The 21891-nt window shown below is 57.4% G+C and overlaps 1 protein-coding gene across 1 annotated transcript; it reads right to left on the reverse strand.

Annotated features, from left to right (window-relative positions):
• Positions 1-1057: 1057 nt before the first annotated feature.
• SRRM3 (serine/arginine repetitive matrix 3) lies at positions 1058-21299 on the reverse strand. Its single transcript, XM_059487110.1, has 14 exons — positions 21076-21299; positions 17942-18043; positions 14417-14551; positions 14227-14307; positions 13831-13860; positions 13355-13423; positions 13023-13058; positions 12334-12384; positions 12131-12235; positions 11158-11329; positions 5320-5648; positions 4456-4683; positions 4070-4207; positions 1058-1274 (listed from the first exon to the last, which is right to left on the reverse strand). Exons 1-14 carry the CDS (start codon positions 21297-21299, stop codon positions 1058-1060), a joined length of 1917 nt encoding a protein of 638 aa, XP_059343093.1.
• Positions 21300-21891: the final 592 nt, after the last annotated feature.

Raw genomic sequence — 21891 nt, forward strand, 5'->3', positions numbered from 1 at the left:
CCAGCCAGAGCCCGGCTGTGCATGCAGGGGCAGCGGGTTAATGCGGGCAGCTGCTGTCCCACCCAGCCAGGCTCATCCCCATTGTCCTGCTCCAGCCAGCCGCAAACGCGGGGCCAGCGGCGTCAAACACCGACCCCGGGGCCACCGCTGTCCTCAGCGCCTGGGGGCTTGGGTTTTTTTGGGCAATCAGCAAAATCCTGCAAAAGGCGGGCCGCAGGCCGAGCCCGGGACCCTCCTGCCTCTCTCTTCCCATAATTGAGTTTAAAAAGCAGCCACATTTCCCCAGAGCAGGAGGGGACAGGGGCTGCGAGCCCAGAGGTGGGGCAGGCCATGGCAGTGCCAGAGGGTGGCTGGGTGCACCCCCTGCCCAGCCCCAGCTCCCCCCTCCCGGGGTGCCCCCAAACTGGGGGGTGGGTGGGTGCCAGGGCCGGCTCCTGAGCTGGGACAAGCAGCGTTTTTCCCTGGATCTCCTCGCTTGGGAAGAGAATTACAGGTGCTGCCGGCTTTGTTCATCCATGGCTCGGCGTGTGCTCAGGTCTGGGGGCACCCCAAAATGTTTTGCAGAGCCCCTGTGCCCCGTGACACCCTGGGGACAACTTTGCTGGGGGAAACAGGGCCTTGCTCACCTCTGGTTGGCATCACACCCTCCAGCTGAGCCTGCCCCCCCATCTGCCCACCTCCCCGGGATGCTCTTGTGCTAAAAAACAGTCAAACAACCCCAAAAAAAGCACAGGGGGACGCCAGGGGTGTCCCCAGCCACCCCCACCCTCTGGCCCCAAGGTCTCTGCAGAGCATTTGTTCCCTCGCTCTGTGCTCGCCCGCCCCACCCCGCCCCACTCGCAGAAATAAGAAGAGATCCGAGATCCTCCCCTTCCCCATCCCGACCCCAAACACCCCGGAGCGGGGGGAGCCACCCCCTCCCAGGGCGTTCCCGTCTGAGTTCCCATCCGTGCTCTCCCCCAGCGCTGCCGGGTCCACCCTGAGCATCCCCCGGCTCCTTTCCACCTCCCCGCGGGTCCCGTCCCTCCTTGGGGGCAGAGCTGGGCTGTCGGGGGGCTCAGAAGCCGGCGCTCTCCGAGCTGCTGCGGCTGTTGTAGCTGGGGCTGCGGCTGGGGCTGCGGGAGCGGCTGGGGGGGCTGCGAGTCCGGCTGCGGCTGCGGCTGGAGCTGTAGCTGTCGTAGCTGCGGCTGCGGCTCCGGCTGTACGAGTAGGTGCTCAGCGAGCTGGAGGACGAGGGGCTGGGCCGGTAGTAGGGGATGGGACGCTTGCGGGCGCTGCGAGTGGAAAAGGGAAACTGAGTCAGGGGAAAGGGGTCCTGGACGCTGGAAGGGCGCTGGACCCCCAGCATTGAGGCAGGGCAGCCAAGCATCCCAGCGGGGAGGATGTGCCACCAGGCGTCACCTCCCCGTCCGTCCGTCCATCCATCCATCCATCCATCCATCCATCCATCCATCCATCCATCCATCCATCCCTCCATCCCGCTCCTCCTCCCCTGCGCCCTCCCCCGGGGTGTTAGTCCTGGATTAGGCAGCGTCGAGGGTGGAAAGTGAGCAGGTTAATGTGGCTTTTGTGTTTCCCAGACACCAAAGATTGAAAGCTGCTGAAAAAGAGACGGTCGGGATTAGCGGGAGGCGAGCTGCAGCCCGCCCGGCGCCGGAGGATGAGGAGGGACACGGGAGGCACGGGGACACGGGGGACAGCGACATCAGGAGTCGGCCCCTTGCCCCTTGTCCCAGCCTGGTGTTAGTGGGAGCAGAGAGTGGCTGGGTGCTGGGCGCATCCTGAGGTGTGAGGAGACACAGAGGGGTCCAGGAGGAAGAGGAGGAAGAGGAGGAGGAGGAGGAGGAGGAGGAGGAAGGGGGAAGGTTACCCTGGGAGCCAGGCTGGCGGCGATGCTCTCCGGGAGGGACCTTGGGATGAAATGGAAAAGGAGAAGTTGGCATCACTGAGGTAGGACCACGTGGTGGAGGGTTTGATGGGAACTGGAGACAGGGCAGGTGTCCCTGTGGGGCTCCTGGCTGGGCTCTGGGGCAGGCAAAGGGGGCTGGGGGTGTTTCCCTGGCTGCCCCCTCCCCACAGCATCCTCTACACCTCACAGAAATGGCTCTGCTCCTCCTGAACCCTGAGCAGAGCAGGGTCTGCCACCCCCATCTCCCCCAAGGATGGTGATGGGATGAGGTGAATGGTCCCCACAGGGATCATGGGCTGTGTGCTCCAGCCGAGCCCTGCCACCTCCCTGGGGACATCCTGAGAAAACCTGGATGGAGCAGGAGGGATGGAAAACCAGACAGTGGCACCTGGGCTGGGCTGGGAGCAGCTTTCCCAGACCATTCTCTTTCCAGGACATCCATCAGGGAGAACTGTAGGGAGCTCTAACCCATGGGCTCTGCAGTATTCCTCCTGTCCTCCCTCCTGACAACTCCAGCCCTGCCCAGGCAAAACAAAATCCCTCCCACAGGGAGGCAGATTTCTGAAAATCCAGCCCCCCCGATCACCCAGCTGATAGTGGGAGAGACAAATAGGTCAGGAAGGAGGTAATCTGGGCTGGGCACGGCCCCGCCGCCAGTGCTGCATCTTAACGAGGTGCTACATATGCACACAGTGTTTTGTCTGGCAGGAAATATTGCCTGTCTTACAGCTCAGGATCCTGAGGCAATAGGATCCCAAGGAGGAGAAGCCAGCTTTTGGAGGGCAGGAGAGACGTGGCTGCGGACGTGAGCGCTGCTGGAATACGCGCAGCGGATTAAAATTAATTCCTGTTTTCCTGCCTCGAAATAGGAAGAGATCAGAAGGTCACAGCATTGGAGGCAGTCTGGTCACCCATCTGTCTGGGCCAGCTGATTCACCCAGCCATCCTCAGAGCTGTCTGTGCATCCACAGAGCTGCTGCTGTCCATCCGTGTGTCCATCCATGTGTCCATCCACCCATCCATCCATCTGTATGTCCATCCATCCACGTGTCCATCCATCTGTCCATCTGATTATCCGTCCATCCATCCATCCATCCATCCATCCATCCATCCATCCATCCATCCATCTATCCATCCATCATCTGTCCATCCATCCATCCATCCATCCATCCATCCATCCATCCATCTATCCATCCATCATCTGTCCATCCATCCATCCATCCATCCATCCATCCATCTATCCATCCATCATCTGTCCATCCATCCATCCATCCATCCATCCATCCATCCATCATCTGTCCATCCATCCATCCATCCATCCATCCATCCATCCATCCATCCATCATCTGTCCACCCATCCATCCATCTGTATGTCCATCCATCCACGTGTCCATCCATCTGTCCATCTGATTATCCGTCCATCCATCCATCCATCCATCCATCCATCTATCCATCCATCATCTGTCCATCCATCCATCCATCCATCCATCCATCCATCCATCTATCCATCCATCATCTGTCCATCCATCCATCCATCCATCCATCCATCCATCATCTGTCCATCCATCCATCCATCCATCCATCTATCCATCCATCATCTGTCCATCCATCCATCCATCTGTATGTCCATCCATCCACGTGTCCATCCATGTGTCCATCTGATTATCCGTCCATCCATCCATCCATCCATCCATCCATCCATCTATCCATCCATCATCTGTCCATCCATCCATCCATCCATCCATCCATCCATCCATCCATCATCTGTCCATCCATCCATCCATCCATCCATCCATCCATCCATCCATATGTCCATCCATCCACGTGTCCATTCATCCGTCTGTCTGTCCGTCTGTCTATCCGTCCATCCATCCATCCATCCATCCATCCATCCATCCATCCATCCATCCATCCATCCACTTGTATGTCCACCCATCCACGTGTCCATTCATCCGTCTGTCTGTCCATCTGTCTATCCGTATGTCCATCCATCCATCCATCCATCCATCCATCCATCCATCCATCCACCCACCCAGGCACCCTTTGGGGTCAGCTGGCAGCAGAGCCCAGCCCTGGGCCGTGTCAGTGTCAGTGGCTGTGGCCGTGGCAGTGTCAATGGCTGTGGCAGTGACAGAGCCTTTGTCCCGTGCCAGGACACACCTGGTGATCCTCCTGGGCTCCATGAAGCTGGGCGAGTCGCGTCTCCTCTTCCTGATGGGGGAGTAGCTCCTGGAGCGGCGCCGGGGGCGGGCGGGATCGGGGTCACCGTGACGTGTTCGGGGCTCGTTGTCCTTCTCTCTACAGCCCGGGGAGGAGGAGAAGGGTCAGGGAATGGGCTGGGGTCCCGTGTGGCACGCAGGGACACCCTGTGGCAGCAGTCACTGCCCGGATGTCACTCCCACCTGGGGCTGGCGTTTCCAGCGTGACCAACAATGACACGTCCCCTCCCCGAGTGCCAGGGCAGCCGGGACCGCCCTGAGCCGCGATGCCCCCTGAGCGCCCTGGCACCCGCGGTGTCCCCGTGCCCCTGTCCCCTCGGGCCTGACCTGCTGGCTGGCTTTTTGGGCGAGGGCGAGCGGGAGCGGCTGCGCGCTGCTCTCTTCTCCCGGGAGCGGGAGCGGGACTTGGACGGGGAGCCGCTGGAGCTCCAGGAGCTGCTGCGCTGGCCCGGGCTGGGGGACGGGCTCTTCCTCCGCTCCGAGGCGTGCCGCGAGTGCTTGGCTGACGACTCCGAGCTGCTGTTGGGCCGGCCCCGGTGGTGCCGCTCCTTCACCCTGTGAGGGCAGATGCCAGCACCGCCTCGCACCTGTCCTGGCTGGCAGGGTGTCTCCACCTCAGCCAGGGACCCCAGGTTCCCATAAGGAACACTTCATGACACCAGTTTTTGACTGGGCTACATCCCAGACTGTAAAGCACGGGGTTTCCATTTGCTCGGCATCCCGCATCCTGTGGGATGCTGTGATCCCCTGCTGCCATCCGGGCACTGCCCTTCGCAGTGGGATAATCCCTGGCAGGGATGGCCCTTCCCACAGTGCTACCATTGACCTACTGTGGCTCTTCCCTATCCCCATCCCTTCCCTAACACCATCCCCGGGTCTGTTCCCATCGCCATTCCCATGGCCAACTCGTCCTCATTTCCTGTCTCTTTCCCATCCCTGCTCCACTCTCATCCCTTGAGCATCCCAACCCAGCCCCGCTCACAGCTTAGCCCCCAGGGCTTTGCCTGGATGTGTTTAAGGGATTGCAGGGAGCTGCACCCCAAACATCCCAGCCCAGCTCCCATACCCTCAGCTTAGCCCCCAGGGCTCTGCCTGGATGGATTTAAGGTGCCCGCAGGGAGCTGCGTCCCAAATATCTGATCCCAGATCCCGGGCAGGGACGGCAGGAGCCCATCCCGGGCACTCCCTTACTTCTTGCCGTGCGCTCCGTGGTTCCTGTCGGGGCCGGCGGGCGGGTGGTACGGGTGGGAGCCGGCCGAGCCCTCCGAGTCGCTGCTGGAGCCGGCGGGGCTGAGCGGCGGCGGCGGCGCCTCCCGGGGGCCCGGGGGCCGCCCCTTGCTCTGGCCGCGGTGTCGGGGCGGCGGCGAGGCACTGCGGGAGCGATGCCGGTGCCCGTGCTTGGCCCGCTCCGGCGAGGGCGAGCGGGGGCTGCGGGCGCCGTGTCGGCCGCCCCGGGTGCGGGGGGACGGCGGCTCCGTCCTGCCGTGAGCCCGCGGAGAGGGGGACGCCGAGGCCGGCCTCTGGCAAGGGGGGAGAGAGAGAGAGAGAGAGAAGGAGGGAGAGGAGGAAGGGAGGAAGGAGAGAAGAAAGAAGGAGAAAGGGGATTTTAACGGGGGGCGCCGGGCCGGGGGCGCCGATCACAACGTCAATGCACATCGCATAAGGCAGGCTACACAGACGCTACTCTGCACCTTCCTCTCGCCCTCAACAACGTGGGTCATGCAAACCTCCGCATGCAAAACGCCAAAAAAATAGAACTCAACTCAAATCGTAATCAAAACCCAAAGGAAGGGGTGGGATGGGAGGAAAAGAAATAAATCCAATGAAAGCCCCAAGTCGTCGGGGAGGGAAAGCTTGGAGGGAAAGAAACAAACGCCCCCCCCCCCCCCAAAAACACCTGGAGAGGGGATAAAGCAAACCCTGGTGCCCGCCATCCCGACCAAGAAAGGGGAAGGGAAAAGGGGGATAAAACCCAAACGAAGGAAGGAAAATGGGGGGAAAATTAAAAAAAAAAAAAAAAAAAGAAAATATGAGAGGAGGGAAGGTGGGGCAGTGGGGGAGAGTAAATCAGACTGAGCCGAGGGGAAAGGGTCGAACCAAAGAGGGCTGGAGGTGATGGGGTCTGCTCACACAGACGCATGCACATATATAGAGATATATGTTCTGATACGTGTAGATTTTATCAATAGTACGGCTTTCGGCTTAAAACAAATCCAGAAACGAGGAAAAAACGGCACAGAGCGACAATGGAGGGTAAGGCAGGGCAGGGGGCTGGGGGGGCGAGAAGGCATAAAAGAAACCAACAAAAAAGAAAGAAGAAAAACCATCCAAATCAAATAAAACTTTAAAAAAAAAATTAAAAAAATAAATAAATAAAAAACAAAGCAAAACTTCACAAATGTCCTCGTTACTGAGATAAACGAATGTCTCTGAGCTCTTCCTGGGACACGCATTGAGCTGTTAGCTGTGACTCTGCAGGGAACTGCTAAGTCCTCATCAGCACTCAACACAGACTTTGCTTTCTGCTTCCTTTTTTTTTTATTTTTTCCATTATATGCTTTTTTTTTTTTTTTTTTTTTTTAAGTCCCTCTTGGTTAACATCCACTTACCAAAAAAGTGGCATTTCCTCCTTTAGTAGGTAAGGTATGAAGAGAAGGGAAAAGCGGGGCAATATAAGTGCATCATTAGATTCACAAAAATGCAAGAGAGAAAGAAAGAGCGAGAGAAGGAGGAGAGACAGAGACAGAGCCAGAGAGAGGAGAAATAAAACAAACCAACTCACTTCTCCTATGGGGAGGGGAAACCTTGGCCCACCACCGTGGCCAAGCCCTGAGCACTGAGACCTCAAGGGATTTTGCCCAGCCCTGAGGCTCCCAAATATCTCAGCTCCTCTGAGCCACAAACCCTGCCTGGGTGTTCCCCCCATCTTTGTAAACATCACAAGACCAAAAAGATGGGTGGAAACAGCTCCTGTAACAGCAGTCCTGCCCAAGCTGGAAGACCCCAGCTCAGGGGGCTTTGGGGTCTCCTTCCCCACAGCCACAGCCCAGTGCCAGCTCCCTGAGAAACCCTGGAGGGTGAATCCTGCACAGGGCATTGCTGAGTCCAGCCGAGGGATCAAAAGGGGTTCAGGGATATTGGGGTGGTGCCAGGATCGTGCCACCATGCCCAGGGCTGGTGACCCCAGTTCCTCACCATCCCACCAATGAATGCTCAGTGAATCCTCGAGGCTGAGCTTCTCTCCACCCATCCCACTGTGTTCTCAATGCCACTTTTCTCCCCCCAAAAAAGAAGGGGGCAGGGTGAAGGGCTGGGATTCTGGGGACCGCCACGAAGATGCTGCAAAAGGGACACAAAGCTTCCATGTCCCTGAGCATCCCAGACTGCTCCACACCCCACCACCTTCTTGTTCCCATGGAAAAGCCAATCCCTCCAGCCACAGAGCAGCAAGCTGCAGCCAAAATGGGGGGATTTGGGGGTTTTATTAAAAACCAGTTGCTGTTGCAATGGCTGCAGCGAGGGGGAGGCTGGCAGTGATGATCAGCCCTGCCCAGCTGTCCTGCAAGGATCTGCTCCAGGGGGATCAGCAGCCCCAGAGAGGGGGATCAGGGGAGCCCATGCCCAGCCCCACATCCCAGGAGAGGAACATTAAAGCAGAGAAGATGATGAAGAAGAAGAAGAGGACGAAGAAGAGATAAAGAGAGGGGGTTCCTCTCTGCCAGGGTGGCATTTTGGCACTGGCTGGCCACTGGCCATGCCATGGGCTCGGGCTGTGGGATGCAGGGCTCCCACCCAAACCCTGGAGTCTCCTGCCCTGGCGTGCAGGAAGGCAGCAAAGGTAAAAGCATCTCCAATAAACCCAAATTGCCAAAGAGGGAATTTCCCTCATCCTAAGACAGAAAACACACACTGGGCACCTGTGGGGATGGGACAGCCAGGGCAGGGATGCTGTCACCTGCCCCTCACAGGCTGGGATGGCCTGGACCTGCCTCTCTGCACGCAGGAAGATTTACACCTTTCCTTACTGCAGCCTCTCAGTATTTTCCCTAAGCTGGGTTTTTTTCCCCCTGCAGAGGGGCTAAACCCACACATCTCCCCAAATTTCTCATTTCTTACCCCATCCATCCACCCCAAAACCCCCTGTGCCCACTTCTACCCGTGGCCACTGCCCCTGTTTGTCCCTAAATATCTTCACCATCATTTAATGGGGGATTGAAAGGGAACAGCCGTGCTCGGCCCCTGAATGGAAAGGAACACAAATTCAGAGGGCTGAAAGACACAGAAATGCATTCTACCGACAGCACGAGGAGACGGGGAAGAGAAAAGGGGGGAAGAAAGAAAAATATATTACGTGGACAGGGCAAAAAAATATATTAAAAAAAAAGAACGTAAGAGAAGAGCATGGCTTTGCAGCTAACTGGGGAAAACCATACAAATAAAAAAAATAATTATATATAGCCACCAAAAAGAGACAAAATGAGAGACAGAGAGGGGGAGTGAGAAAGAAAGAGAAAGAAAGTCAGAAAGAAAGAGAAAATAACATTAAATCAAGCTACGGTGCTTTTCAACAGGCTCATCTGCAGAAGTGAACGTGCAGAGGTGGACAAAATACCTACCTTTGGAATTGGCAGTGACAGGAATGCAATAATAAAAAAAGAAAACAATAATCTCCACATTTGGAGGGCAGAATGGGAAAAAGACAAGGACTCTTTAGTACGGCGATCCAGACCCCTCGGCTAATCCCGTTTGCTTTGCTTAGAATTTTTTAAAATTACTTTTAAAATTGGTCTCTTTAGCTTCTAATTTTTTATTCTCTTTTTTAAAAATGGTTTGTTTGTTTGTTTGTTTGTTTGTTTGTTTGTTTGTTTAATCGGAAGGCTGCGGCCTCCGCCGAGCGGGGGTGCCGCGGTGGGGGTGGCTGGCTGGTGTCTGTAACCCGATCAGGCTGCGGTTTTCACTCTTTAAAAGTCACTCTACAAACATGGCAAAGTCCCGGGTAACATGCAGGGAAGGCGATGGATGGAGGTGGGACACGGCGAGGGATGTCGGGGTGTGTCGGCCCAAAGAAAACCGGAGAAAGAGAGGGGCTGGAGGGTGCGTGTGGGCGAGGAGGAGGAGGAGAGACCCAGGAGGAAGGCTGGGAAGGCAGCGGGGATGGATGGAGACAGGACTGGGTATTTAAAAGGGGCACCCAGCGGCTCTGGGGGTGCTGGGGTGGGCACCGGAGCTTTTGGGGGGTCTGCGGGAGGTGGGGAGGGGGCTGGGGACTCATCCTGTGGGGATGCAGGATGCGGGATAGCCCCGCACCCCGCGGCCTCATCCTGCAGCCGGGCAGGGAAAGCTCGCCACGGCAGCAGCATCCAGCCGAGGACACCAATTTGAGGAGGAAAGGGGCAATTCGCTCCTTTGCAGTGCAGAGCTGCTGGGTTCTCTTCCCTTTTAAATTCCTTGTTCAAAATATAGAAAATGGAAATACAATGTTCAGCGGCCGTAAATATTTAGAAAACACATCGGGCTTATTTTTTTTTGTTTTGTTTTGTTTTGTTGTTGTTGTGCTGTTTTTTTTTTTTTCTTCTCCACATTAACACACACAAAAGCAAAAAATTCTAGAACAACACGACGACGACGGGGTGGGGGGAAATAAAAATAAGAGAAATATATATCGTTTGCATTTCTGTACATCACAGGGGAAAAGAAAATAAATCATGAGAAAGGAAACTAAAACAAGGGGGCGGGAAAAAAAAAGCACGTTTCATTGCCCTTCCCTCCCCCTCGTCCCTGCTTCTGCTGAGCAAGAAATGGAAGTGTATATTACCGTTTGGGTTTTTTTCAAATGGGAGGCTAAAGAAAAACACAGATGGGATTAAAAAGAAAAAAAAAATAAAAAATAGAAACCAGAGAGAGAAAGAAAGAGAGAGAGAGAGAGAGAAAGAGAGAAAGTTGTTGGAGAAAAGTCCCGCTGGTGCCGGGGAGCCAAGGGAGCTCGGCGGCCTGGGCGCTGCTGGGCTGGGCAGGGGAGAGCGGGGCCAGCCCGGCGCCCGACCCGCCCCACGGCCCCGCCGCAGCCGCGGCCCAGAAGAAAGCAGAGAGGTGCCCCGAGAGCCGGGCAGGGTGCTGCTGCTGCTGCTGCTGGGGGTGCTGGGCTGGGGAGGGTGAAGGGCACGTGTGGATGCGCACCCCGTTTGCTGGGGTGCCCCTGGTCCTGCAGGTGTTGGGGTGTCAGTGTCGGTGCTGCCAGCCCCGGGGTCTCAGCTGTGGGAATCAAGCTCTCTGGGGATCTGTGTGGGCTCCATGAGTGGAGTGTCCTGCTTTCACTCAGCCCCCCTCAGCCAAAGCAGGCTCCTCACCATGACAGCACTGGTTAAACTGGGGCTGGCGCCCGGGTTAGGGCTTTGCACCACTCAGCAAAGGAGCAGCCTCTAAGGTTTCACCAAGATTTTCACCTCGGGATGCTGAGGCAGAGCTGGGGATGCTCAGCTCTGATGTCACCTGCCATGGGGACCTCAAGGTCCTAAAATCTGAGCATCCAGCATCAAATCCCCTCCAAACCCTAACTAGGCCAGAGTGGTTGAGCACTAGTGCTGGCCCTTGGCACTAGGGAGAGTTGGGGTTGGTGGGCAAACAAGAATTTTCCTGCTTTGGCCGTTCTTTGGCTGTCTGGGATCAATCTCAGGGAGGTGCTGAGCCCGGTGATGACCCTGGCAGGTGATGCTGGCCTGCCAAGCCATCATCCCGGGGGGGTGACATCCGCAGGGCAACGTGTGGCTTTGGGACAGGGATGACCTGTTGGCTGCCCTGATTTCTGCCCCAGGGCAAAGGGCTGGCTCCCCTAGGGAGATCGTGCACCCAGCGCGGGGTCGGTGAGTGCTGGGAGGGTGCAACCTGCACCCCACATCTCCCCCGTGTGCTCCGGTTGGGCAGGGGGGGGAGCAGAGCGAGTGGGGAAGGAGGGCAGAGGAGAGCAGGGGGCAGTCCTGTGGAGGGAGGAGGGCAGGGAAGCGAAGAGTGATCCAAGAAAAGCCTACGTACATCCGAGGGCTCCGGGAGCGGGGCGCCGTGGCTGTGGCGGCCGTTCTGGGCGCTGCCCTTGTGCCCGTTCTGGTGCGGCGATGCCGAGCGCTGGGGCGAGGGCGAGGACGGGCTGCGGCTGGAGCGGGCGCTGCTGCCCTTGGGGCCATCCTGCCGGCGCTTGGGGCTCACCCTGAGGGGAACAGCGCCGTCAGCTGCCGGCACCCCGGCCCCGAGCCCGGCCCCCCCTTGGCCCGGCTCTGGCGGAGCCGCCGGCTCCAGCGCCGAAGCCAGAAATGGGGTGAGAATTGGTGCTTTGTGCTGTCTTTAGCTAAAAATTGAAACCCCGGCTGGGGACCATGCTCTCAAACCTTCCAGAGATGCTGCAGCACCGTCCCACTCCCCTCTATGGCTGTCTCAGGGGTGTCTCTGCCACCTGCCTTTACCCTCCATCCCCTGAGGTCTTCACCCCTGGGACACCTCTGCCGCCCGCCTTCTGCCCTCCATCCCCCAGAGTCCCCATCCCTGGGACACCTTTGGCACCTGCCTTTACCCTCCATTCCTTGAGGTCTTCTCCCTTGGGACACTGCCACCTGCCTCTGCCCTCCATCCCCCAGAGTCCCCATCCCTGGGACACCTTTGGCACCTGCCTTTACCCTCCATTCCCTGAGGTCTTCTCCCTTGGGACATCTCTGCCACCTGCCTCTGCCCTCCATCCTCCAAGGTCCCCATCTCTGCGACTCCTCTGTCACCCACCTTCCACCCTTCATCCTCCAAGGTCCCCATCTCTGGGACTCCTCTGTCACCTACCTTTGCCCTCCGTCCCCAAGGGCACCCATCCCTGGGACACCTCTGCCTCCCACTTCCTGCCCTGTACCACATAAAGCTGCCATCCCAAGGACATCTCTGTCCCTGCCCTCTACCCCACAGTGTCCCATGGTGGAATCTGGGGCTGGGTGTGCTGGTGGGGACGGAGGTCCCGGGCTGTCCCTACCTGCCCGGGGATTTAGAGCCGCTGTCGTCGGAGGAGAGCGAGGCGCTGTGGGAGCTGCAGGAGCTGCGGCGGTGCGAGCGCCAGGCCGGGGACTCGCTGCGGGACCTGCGGAGAGGGCGGCCGGGGCCGAGGGACAGCTGAGCGCCCGCGGGGACACGCAGGGACACAGAGAGCCCCACCGCCCCCGCCAGCCCGGCTCTCACCTCTTGCGCTCTTTATTTTTCTCTTTCCGTTTGTTCTTGGGGCTTCGGGACCTGCGGGAAGAGCCGAAAGCTGCAGATGTGGGAGAGGGGGCAGCACCTGGGGGTGGCTTTCCCAGCCCCACAGAGACACCCAGGCTGCGGGAGGAGCGAGGGGAAGGAGCTGCCTGGTCTGGAGCTGGGGTCCACTGGGGTTCAAAGCGTGGTGGGGATCCCAGATGGATTTGGGGGGACTGTGGGGTCAGGTGCAGGTTGGTGAGACCAGGCAGGAGAAAAGAGGGGGACTGGCTCTGCTCAGCATCCTCAGGGCTTGGGACTGTTATCACCCTCCCACCCTCCCTGCACCCTCTCTGGCATCCTTTGTCTGTTTTTCACACCTTTCACCCTAAAATACCAGTGTTGGCAGAGGGTATCATCAGAGAGCAGGGCAACAGTCAAGGTTTGCCCTGGCCATGACTGCCTAGGATCCCTTTTCCTCCCCCAGGGGACATTTGAGGTCCCACAGTCAGCCAGAGTGGCCTTGTGCCACATCCAAGGGCAGAGGACACACAGCAGTGTCCAGCTATGGGGTGGGGAGGTTCATCACGATGGGCAGAGGGGAGGGGGCAGCAGGAGGGGACAGCAGGGGTCCCTGGCAGGGGAAGCTGGCAGCTGGTGGCACTGGGGTTGCTCCTGGTGGCTGTCACTCTTACCTGTGTCTTCTCTTTTTTCGTGACCCCGACTCAGACCTAAGGGATGAAGAGGAGGCAGAGATGAAGGAAATACACTGATTTGGCCAGGGGGGAGCAAAGGCTGGGCAGTTTCCAGGCATGAGGAGAAGGACAGGGGGATGGCCCTGAGGTGGGCTGCTGGATGGGGCAGGTGACAGTGGCTGTGAGGAGGTGATGGCCCCATGAAAATCATCAGAATCCATCCCTAACCACTTCTAAATCCCACCCCAGCCCAAGGGCCTGAGCAGCCCCAACCAGCCCCTCTGTCCCCAGCCACCCCTGCCGTCCCCAGCCTGCTGTTGTGTCCATCCTACCTGTCACGTCTGTGTTTCTTTCCAGTCTTCTTTTTCTTTTCCTTGCGGATGGGTGAAGCGCTGTCACAGCTAGAGGGGAAGTGGGTGCCCTTGAGCAGGGAGCAAGGCACTCCCCAGTCTCTTTCCCCTGGCCCATGGGAGCCTGGTCCCCCTACCCCCAGCCACATTCCTTCCTCTGGACCACCCCATGGGGTGCATGAACATCACATGGCAGTTATTTCCTGAAGGATTTGGGCTGGGGGACAGAAAGGGACTTCTGGCAGCAGGGCTCTGGCTGCCTTCAATTCTGGAATGCCCAAATCCTGCTGTGTCTCATTGCCACCTCGTGGGCTTTACTGCCTCCAGCAGGAGACAAGGTGGCCAATTCCCAGGGGAATTTTTGAGGGGGACAGTGGGTGGTAGAGGCCAGTCTGTGCCCAGTGGCCTTGCAAGCCCAGAGGGGACCCCAGAGCCCACCCAGCCCAGTGGTCACTCACCTGCGCTCTGAGCCGGGTTTCCTCTTTTTGCTGCCATGGGAAAGGCAGAGAAGAAAGGGATATTAGGGACAGCAGTGCTAAGTGTGAGGTTTTGGGCAGACGGACCCTTCACAGAGCCATACCCTGCCTGGTGCTGTGCCCTGTGGCAGCAAGCTCCTTCCCCACATGGACCAGGCAAGGTCCCAGCAGTGCATGCAGTAGGTGTGTGCACACATATGTGTGTGTTGCAGTATCAGTACATGCAGATGCATTGCACCTCTTAAGGGTGCACATTCAGGGGTGTACTGCCCCCCAAAGTGGGGTGACTTGCCCCTCCAGAGGCTGGCAAAGGGCTGAGCTGGGAGGTGAGCTGCCCTCCAGAGAGAGGAGAGAGCACAGGGACAGTGGGGGACTCACCGGCTCCGACGGTGACCTGATTTCTTCTTCTTTTTCTTCTTGGGTGGAGGAGAGGTGGAGCTGCTCGAGCGTCTTTTCAGCCTGTGGGTGACAGCAGACAAGGCTGGGAAAAGAAGAAGGGCCAGGCCCCTGGGCTCTGTGTCCCTGGATGGGCACTCTGTGCCCAGCAGGTCCCCAAAGCCACGCAGACCTGTACTCGCGGTGGCCGCTGTCCTCGCGGTAGCACTCGGCCGAGCAGTCGCACTGCAGCAGGCAGCCCTCTCCATAGGCAGGGTACTCCACCTCGTACTCCTCCCCATCTGCCCCGTGGTGGTTCTCTATCACTCTGCCAAAGGAGGAAGAGTAGGATTAAATTGGGGATCCCCATTGCCTGTGTCCCACCAGAGCAGCTGGGGCAGCTACAGGGGGTGGGTGACAATGCCTCTGCCACAGCATCCCCAGGGAACCTTGGTCATGTCCCTTGATGTCCACACACAGCAAAGCCCCAGGGTGGAGGTCTACTCAGGGTGTTCCTGTGGCTCCAATCCCTGCAGAGATCTCCACCAGGCTGGCACAGGGACACTGTGACACTCAGGCCACCATCTCCCCACAGGGCCCAGGCTCACTCTCGTTTGAGCCCCTTTTGGCTCAAGAGCTGTGGCTGAGTGGGAGGCTGGCTCAGCCCAGGTGGGTTGCAGGGCTGGATAAGGGTGAGAGGAGTTGGCAGAAGACCAGCTCTGGAAATTTAGGTGAGAACTGCCCAGGATGATCTGGGCTTCGAGACCAGCACCTCACAGTGCCACCAGCTCAGCCCTGGAGCTTCAGGCAGGTAATGGTCAATGTCCCTCCTAGGAGCAGGTGAAGAAGGGCTGGGGGGACATCATGCCTAGAGCCATCAGGGTCTCTCTCTCTCTCCCCTGAGTGATTTCATCAGCATTAATTTTTCCCACTGCCATGGAAACCGGCATGAGGTTGCCATTGACTACCAGGGCTGTGGGCAGGGCTTGGTAGAGGCCTGGCAGCTGGACTAGGACAGTCTCAGGAGTCCCTGCCCAACCTCTTCCTGATGCCCCCACCTCCCTGGGCTGGCACTGCCATCAGGACAAAACCCACAGGGAGCCTCTCATTTGCTCTTGGGGGATGTAGGACATCTCACCCATGGAGGGACAAGGACATGCAGGTGCTCTGGAAGGAAACTTAAGAGATGGGGACAGGCATGGAGGGTGCCCAGCACCACAGCAACCTAGGTGTTTGCTTCCCAAGGGAGATTTGCCCTCAGAAATGATGTGGGTCCTCTGCCCTTCCCAGTCTGGAGGTGAGCAGTCAGGGATGCTGGTGGAGAAGTGCAGCCCCACAGCATCAGTCCCTTGGCAGCCTGGCCATTGCCTGAGAAAAGGGAAGCTCCCAGTCCCAGACTGCAGATCTGACAGTGGCACGTGTTGGCATCCCTGGCCACAGGCAGGCCATGGGCTGTTTAACCTAATTAGAGATGCCTTGGACCGAAACTACGCACGAGGCACCCTCCCCTGACCATGGATGATCGCTCAAGCACGACTTGGGCTCCCTTCTGTGCCACCACCATGGCTGGCCGGGCCCTCTCCACATGACTCCTGCTTTGGCCATGTCCCAAAGGTAGAATCAGCCTTTCAACCACCCACCCAGCCGTGGGAAGGGGCAGAAAAGAGGCAAAGAGAGAAGGGAGAGAGGTTAATTCTCTGTGTGTGTCTCTGCTCTGTGAGCAGGCAATGCTCCCTGCCAGAGCCTGCTGCCAGCATCTCACCCATTAGCTGTGCTCAGCAGCTCAAGACCAGCCTTGTGCTGTTCCAATTATCCCTCCCTGCCCAGCACACGCTCGCCTTTGTCTGCAATCCCACCAGCCTGTCCATCAAACCCTTCTCCTTGGGGAGCGGGCTGTACCGAGCTGTGCACACGGAGACGGGAGCTGGGAGAGCACAAAGAGCAAAGCCAGGCACTCAGGTGGTCACAGCTCTGCTCGATGCCTCACTTTTCCCTGGGGAGTTATGCAGATGATGCTGAGCCCTTGCATTGGCTCTGAAACAGGACCAGCTGGTTCAGGCTCGCAGTCCCAGCAGCCAAGGACCGTGCAATAAAAGCCCAGAGCAGTGCTGGAGCAGGACCAGCCCACGAGATGTTCTGCTGAGCACTCTCCCAGCCACCACAAGGGCTGAGGTTCTTTATTTAAACCTTATTTAACTCCCTTGTCCAGCCTCTTCCTGCAGCAGAGACCTTTGGCACTCAGGATATCCTCCAGCAGCTCAGATCCCTGCTGCTTGAGGAGCCACCTCCTTTGGACCCAGCCTCCTCAAGCGCCTCTGGCTTTGCTCTCCTCCGAGCAATCCTTTGCTGTGAGACTGCTCCTTCCAGCTCAGCACTATTATTTATAGCCCTGGGGCTAATCTTTAATGATTACCCTTCGTTTTGCAAAACCAAGCCTGTAAAGGTGACAGCCAGGGCTGCCTGAGTAACTTTCAGGCACCTTTGGCTTCCCCGTGTGCTCGTTACAGTGCTGGCCCTAACGAGCCTGCCAGGAAGATGCCCTGGAGATGACTCCTGCCCCCACCAGCAAAGGCCACTTGTTAACACCTCAGGCATGATGCTCAGTGACCTGGGCAGGTTGGTTTCCCCCATGCCTTGTTTTTACCTGCCTGGAGGAAGATCATCCTGAATGTTTCATGCTGTCCCAAGCCCCCATGAGCCCCATGCAGGCAGGGCACAGGCATGTCCCTGTGTCCCACCCTGCCTGGCGTGCCAGCAGAGTGGTGTGAGGGAGGCTCTCCCTGCTGCCATGGCTTCCCTGCCTCCCCCCTCGCCCTGATTTCCTGACCCTAATGAAGCATTAATATTCAGTGAACCTGAAGCATCTATTCCTGTCCCAAGTGACCTGGTTTCCAGGCTGATGGATGGTGCACGCCAGGCCAGCCATGCTGCCTGGGCCATTGAGCATTGCACTGATAAATCATCATCAAGCTGGGGTGGACCCTGGTGAGGCAGGGAACAGTCCAGTGCAGGGCAGGAGCAGCAACTGGCATGCCCCCAGCAGGAGCTGGGCTGCTTTGGTCACCAAACTGAGCCCTAAGCCCCCTTCCAGGGCAGATGCAGCCCCCCAGGACCACGCGCTATGAGGAGTGATTAGAAGCAGAGGAACAGTACAGGATTTCCTTGGAGGAGCTTCTTCCATGGGGTCCCTGCCCCTGGCTGGTAGAGTGAGGCCATTGAGGCCTTCTGTACTTGGGTTTCATCCTCTGGGACAGGAGCATTGCAATTCTGGCCTCTGCACAGCACCCAGAGGTCTCCAAATGACAGTGCAGGATAACCTTTAACCTCTACAGAGGTAGGACACTGCCTTAGAGGGGCAATTCCTGCCTCCAACTGACTGAACAGCCAACCAACCAACCATCAAATCAACCAACAAACCATCAAATCAACCAATCAACCACCACACATCAAATCACCAAATCAACCAACCAACCAACCATCAAATCAAACAAGCATTGACTCAAAACCAACACCCATCCATCCATCCATCCATCCATCCATCCATCCATCCATCCATCCATCTCTTCATACCCTCTCCATGTCCATCCAGCTATCCAGTCATGCCCAGATATACCCTCGCCCACTCACCCTCCAGCCCATTGATGCTCAGAGGCCATCAGGGACGTGTCTCTCTGGGATGAGACACACAGATGGACCAACTGGAAGCTGCCTGACTTACATTTGGCGCCCATGCTGGTCCTCCCTGGTGAGCACTCCCTCCTTCTCCATCAGCATTTGCCGAAAGGTCCCCACTTTCTGTCGGATCTCCTCTTCGGAGTACCTGGATGGGCAAAGATGTGGTCAGGGCTCCATGCTGGAGCATGGGCTCCCCATGGACCTGCTGAGGAACTGTGCACCTTTGGAAGTGACACATGGCCCAAGGGGCCAATCAAAAGGGGAGGTGGCATGGTGATAGTCATCAGGAGGACCTCTGCTCAGTCCCCAGCCACCACTCTGTCCTCCTCCTCTTCTCCCAGCAGTGCTTGGCAGAAGAAGGGACATCAAAAAAGAAAAGGATGACTATGAAGATGCCATTCCTGTGACCACCCCAGGCTTTGGGGAAAGTGCCCACCAAACCCTCTTGGCAGTGCCACCACTGCAGCCAGTGATTCTGGGGTTCTCTCCCGCCATCTCTTGTCCCCTCATGAGCTCCCCCTGCTCATCCCCTGGTGCTCTGTGCCCTGAAAGCTGTGCCAGCTCTGCGCTGCCGCTGAGCTGACTCAGGCGCCGCAGGGTTATTAACGAGAGACACTAATCACCGTGTCCTGGCATCTGAGAACAGCCACTGCAAGCACGGCACTCCTGCCGTCCCTGAGGTGTCCCTGCGAAGGGACAGGTGACAGCCCTGGCCAGGTGGTCCTGTGCCACATCCCGTGGCTGCACAAGGGCACCTGGGCATCCTCCTCAACTAAAAACATCCCAGCAGAGGGATGGAGAGACCCACGATGCTTTTGGCATCATCCCAGGGGAGAGGGTGAGGGGAGAGGGACCTCATGTCACCACCACACTGCCACCCTCGGAGGGAAGAGCTAAGGCTCTGTGTGTGTCCCTATCCTCAGCCACAGCCTCTAGAGGGGCTGCTCATGTCTCACCCTTTCCATCACACCCCATCAGCATCACTGCCACCAGCCCAGAAAGCTGGATGCCAGAGCCAGGCCTAGCCCTGCAGTCCCCAAGGCTGGCACTTCACACAGCCCGTGCTGGGGACAGTGATGCCCCTTGCAGTGCTCTGGGTGCCCTGGGTGAAGAAGGGCACGTGGCACCACCCACCCCTCCTGCAGTGTCCATGAAAGGGAACAGCAAGAAGAGGGGAATTAATATTAACGAACTCATTTGCACTGAAAGGCTCTCATTAACTCCCCAGCCACACTCCACACAGAATGAAGGCTCATAACAGGGTTTGGAGGCAGCCTGGCTGCTTCCCCTCACCTTGCACCTGGGCATGGGGAGCCCCAAAGCCAGGGCAGCACCCCCAAATGCTGCTCTGCTCCATTCCCTCGATGGCAGAGCACCCAGCTGGGCAGAGTGGCCATCCCAGGAGGACAGAGCCGACAGCCCTGGCATCCCATGGGCACCAGCCAGCCCACAGCAGCAGGAAGATGTCTGCCCGAGATCAGCTTTTGCTGCAGCACATTAAGAACAGGGCTGGTGCTCTTGGAGAGGGGACATGAGGCCAAACAGGAGGTGACAGATGGGCCACTGCGGCTGGGCCATTAGCAAATCTGTGGGGGGAGGCCAAGGGGAGGAACTCCCCAGCACTTCCAGGGATGGAGGCAGGAGCACCACCAGCCCTTTCCCTCCTGCATTCCCCTGGTGCTGCTTATAACCCTGTAGGAGGGAGCTGGTTTTGCATTTAACATATAGAATGGATTTGGGAAAGAAAGAAAATGTGCTGACACTTCTTTTCTGGACAAGGAATCCAGCCTGCAGGCAGGGAATAACAGTGCAGGCAGCCTGGAGCGAGCTACAGCACAGGCAGGAGGAGCCATCCTCCTTTAAGGAAACAAGGGAGTGCTTAAATCCCTGCAGAATCCCCTCTGCTGACACTCACATCCATCCTGGAGCTCTGCCCTCATCAACAACTCCCCCAAGGCCATGGCCAGGAGGCTGCCCCTGGTCCAGGCAGAAACCTCAGGGGTGCAAATCCCTTCTCATGGAACCCCCCTGGAAAGCCCCTGTGTGCAGGGGAAGAGCAGGCAGAGGATTAAGCAGGTTGACCAAGATTATTACTGTAATTATATTATCATTTCAGCGTATCGCCATCATCAGTGTTATTAATAGCCTTAATAACAGCAAAGCAATTACAGCAATAACAACAATCCTGCTTGCAGTGTTGCTATTACCCATTGCAGTAATGCTACTACCAGTAGTAAGATCCCTACTAGGGCTTGGGAACCTGACAGGAGGCTCAGGGCTCCCCAAAGCGCCAGGTCAGCCTTATTTATTTCCATAATGACAAATTAGGCACAATCATTATTCCAGTCAGTGTGAGACAATTTAATTCTAGGTCACGCTTGCACTCTTAATGAAAGCCTTGGCGAAGCCTTCCCTCAATCCATTTTCCTTCTCCCCAGCTGATACCAGTCCCCACCTACCCAAGTGTGCCCAAGAATTTGCTCCATCCATCAGGTTTCAGAGAGCTGTCACAGGGATCAGGATGTTTGGCTGCTCCCAGAGACAGCACAGCCATGCCCAGCAGGGATGGAGGGCTCCTTTCTGGCCCCCCAATCCCTTCTGCCCACCCAGGATGTTCCTCAGCCCCTTGGTTTTTTCCTTATCCCTTTGTTTCCCAACAAGAATAAAGGCTGGGGAGCAGCTTTCAGTGGCATTGGCAGGATGGGGACAGGGGGGGCTGTCACCCCAAAACTGGGGAGGGGAGGGGAAGGAAAACAGGGCAAACTGGAGCCCCAAACTGGCCTCTCCAGTGACTAAACCCAGCTTTCCTCTGGGATCTCACATCCCAGGCATGTGGGGCACAGGATGGGTGGCACTGATGACTTGCACACCCATGAGCAACTTCACTCCTCTTTCCTGCTTCAGCTTTCCCTGCAGGACAAGCTGGGAGCCCAAACTTCCAAGCAGGGCAAGTGGATGAACTCCTAGGAAATTCCCACCACAGACCAACCCACCAAAGCTGCTTGGTTCACCCAAAAATGGATTTACTTCCAAACGGTTCACCCAAAAATGGATTTACTTCCAAATGGTTCACCCAAAAATGGATTTACTTCCAAACACTTACTACATTAATTTATTTTTTAAAAGGGAAGAACAAGGTGCAAACAGGATCCCATCCCCAGCGTCCCCAGCACTCACCCCTGCTCCTCCATCATCTCCTGCAGCTCCATGCACTTCAGCTCCACGCGCCGCTTGCGCTCGTGGTCCAGGATTTCCCGGTGAGCCTTCTTCACCATGCTGGGCTCCACCAGCCTCACCTCCTCCTCGCCCTTGTGCCACGTTCCTGAGGCTCCAGGCTGGGGGAAGCCGTTGGAGGCCTCCTGGGGCGAGGGCACGTCAGCCCCATTGTTGTAGAGAGCCATGATTGCCTGTCAGGGAGAGGAAGAGAAGGGTCAGTGCCTGCCTTGCTTCCCCGTGAGAGTGAGGGGACCTTGTGAGGACCCGAGGGTAAAATCAGTCTTGAAAGCAGGTTGATGGGGACAGTGACTAGATGTCCCTCAAAAGCAAGGCTGGGGTGAGTCATGTCACCGTGACAAGACGGCTGGTTCCTGGGAAAGAGAGGAGGATGCTCTGCTCCAGCCTTGTACTGGAAAAACCTGGCCAAGGGTGGGTCTGTGGGGTCCAAGACAGCAGCAGGACATGGACCCCATGAACCCCATTGTCAGCCAGTGTGGGTTTGGAGCAGGGACAGGTATCCACCCTCACAGTCCTCTGTGTCCCCTTGCATTTCCCAGCTGCACTGGCTGGTTTGGTTGCAGTGGTGGGACATCCTCATGTCTGGCTCAGGCAGCAAACACTTGCTGATGCTGTTGGGCCATGGCCTGGCACCCTCTGGCATGGCCCAGTGTGGGCTCCAAGGGGAGCTGAGGATCCCCACCAGCCTCTGCCCCTCTGCCTTCTCCCTGCTCCTTCACCTTCACGTGTCTCTGCCTCCTCTCTCCACCACACAGCCAA

The sequence above is a fragment of the Ammospiza nelsoni genome, chromosome 21 (genome assembly GCF_027579445.1).
Source record: "Ammospiza nelsoni isolate bAmmNel1 chromosome 21, bAmmNel1.pri, whole genome shotgun sequence".
NCBI classification, from domain to species: domain Eukaryota; kingdom Metazoa; phylum Chordata; class Aves; order Passeriformes; family Passerellidae; genus Ammospiza; species Ammospiza nelsoni.

Excerpts from the sequence above, each read along its gene's own strand:
- SRRM3 (XM_059487110.1), bottom strand. The coding sequence starts at position 21,299 with ATGGCTCTCTACAACAATGGGGCTGACGTGCCCTCGCCCCAGGAGGCC. Across the intron at positions 14,552-17,941 it reads GACCAGCATGGGCGCCAAAT|AGTGATAGAGAACCACCACG; the intron begins GTAAGTCAGGCA and ends CTCCTTTGGCAG. Across the intron at positions 12,385-13,022 it reads CGAAAAAAGAGAAGACACAG|GTCCCGAAGCCCCAAGAACA; the intron begins GTAAGAGTGACA and ends CTCTTCCCGCAG.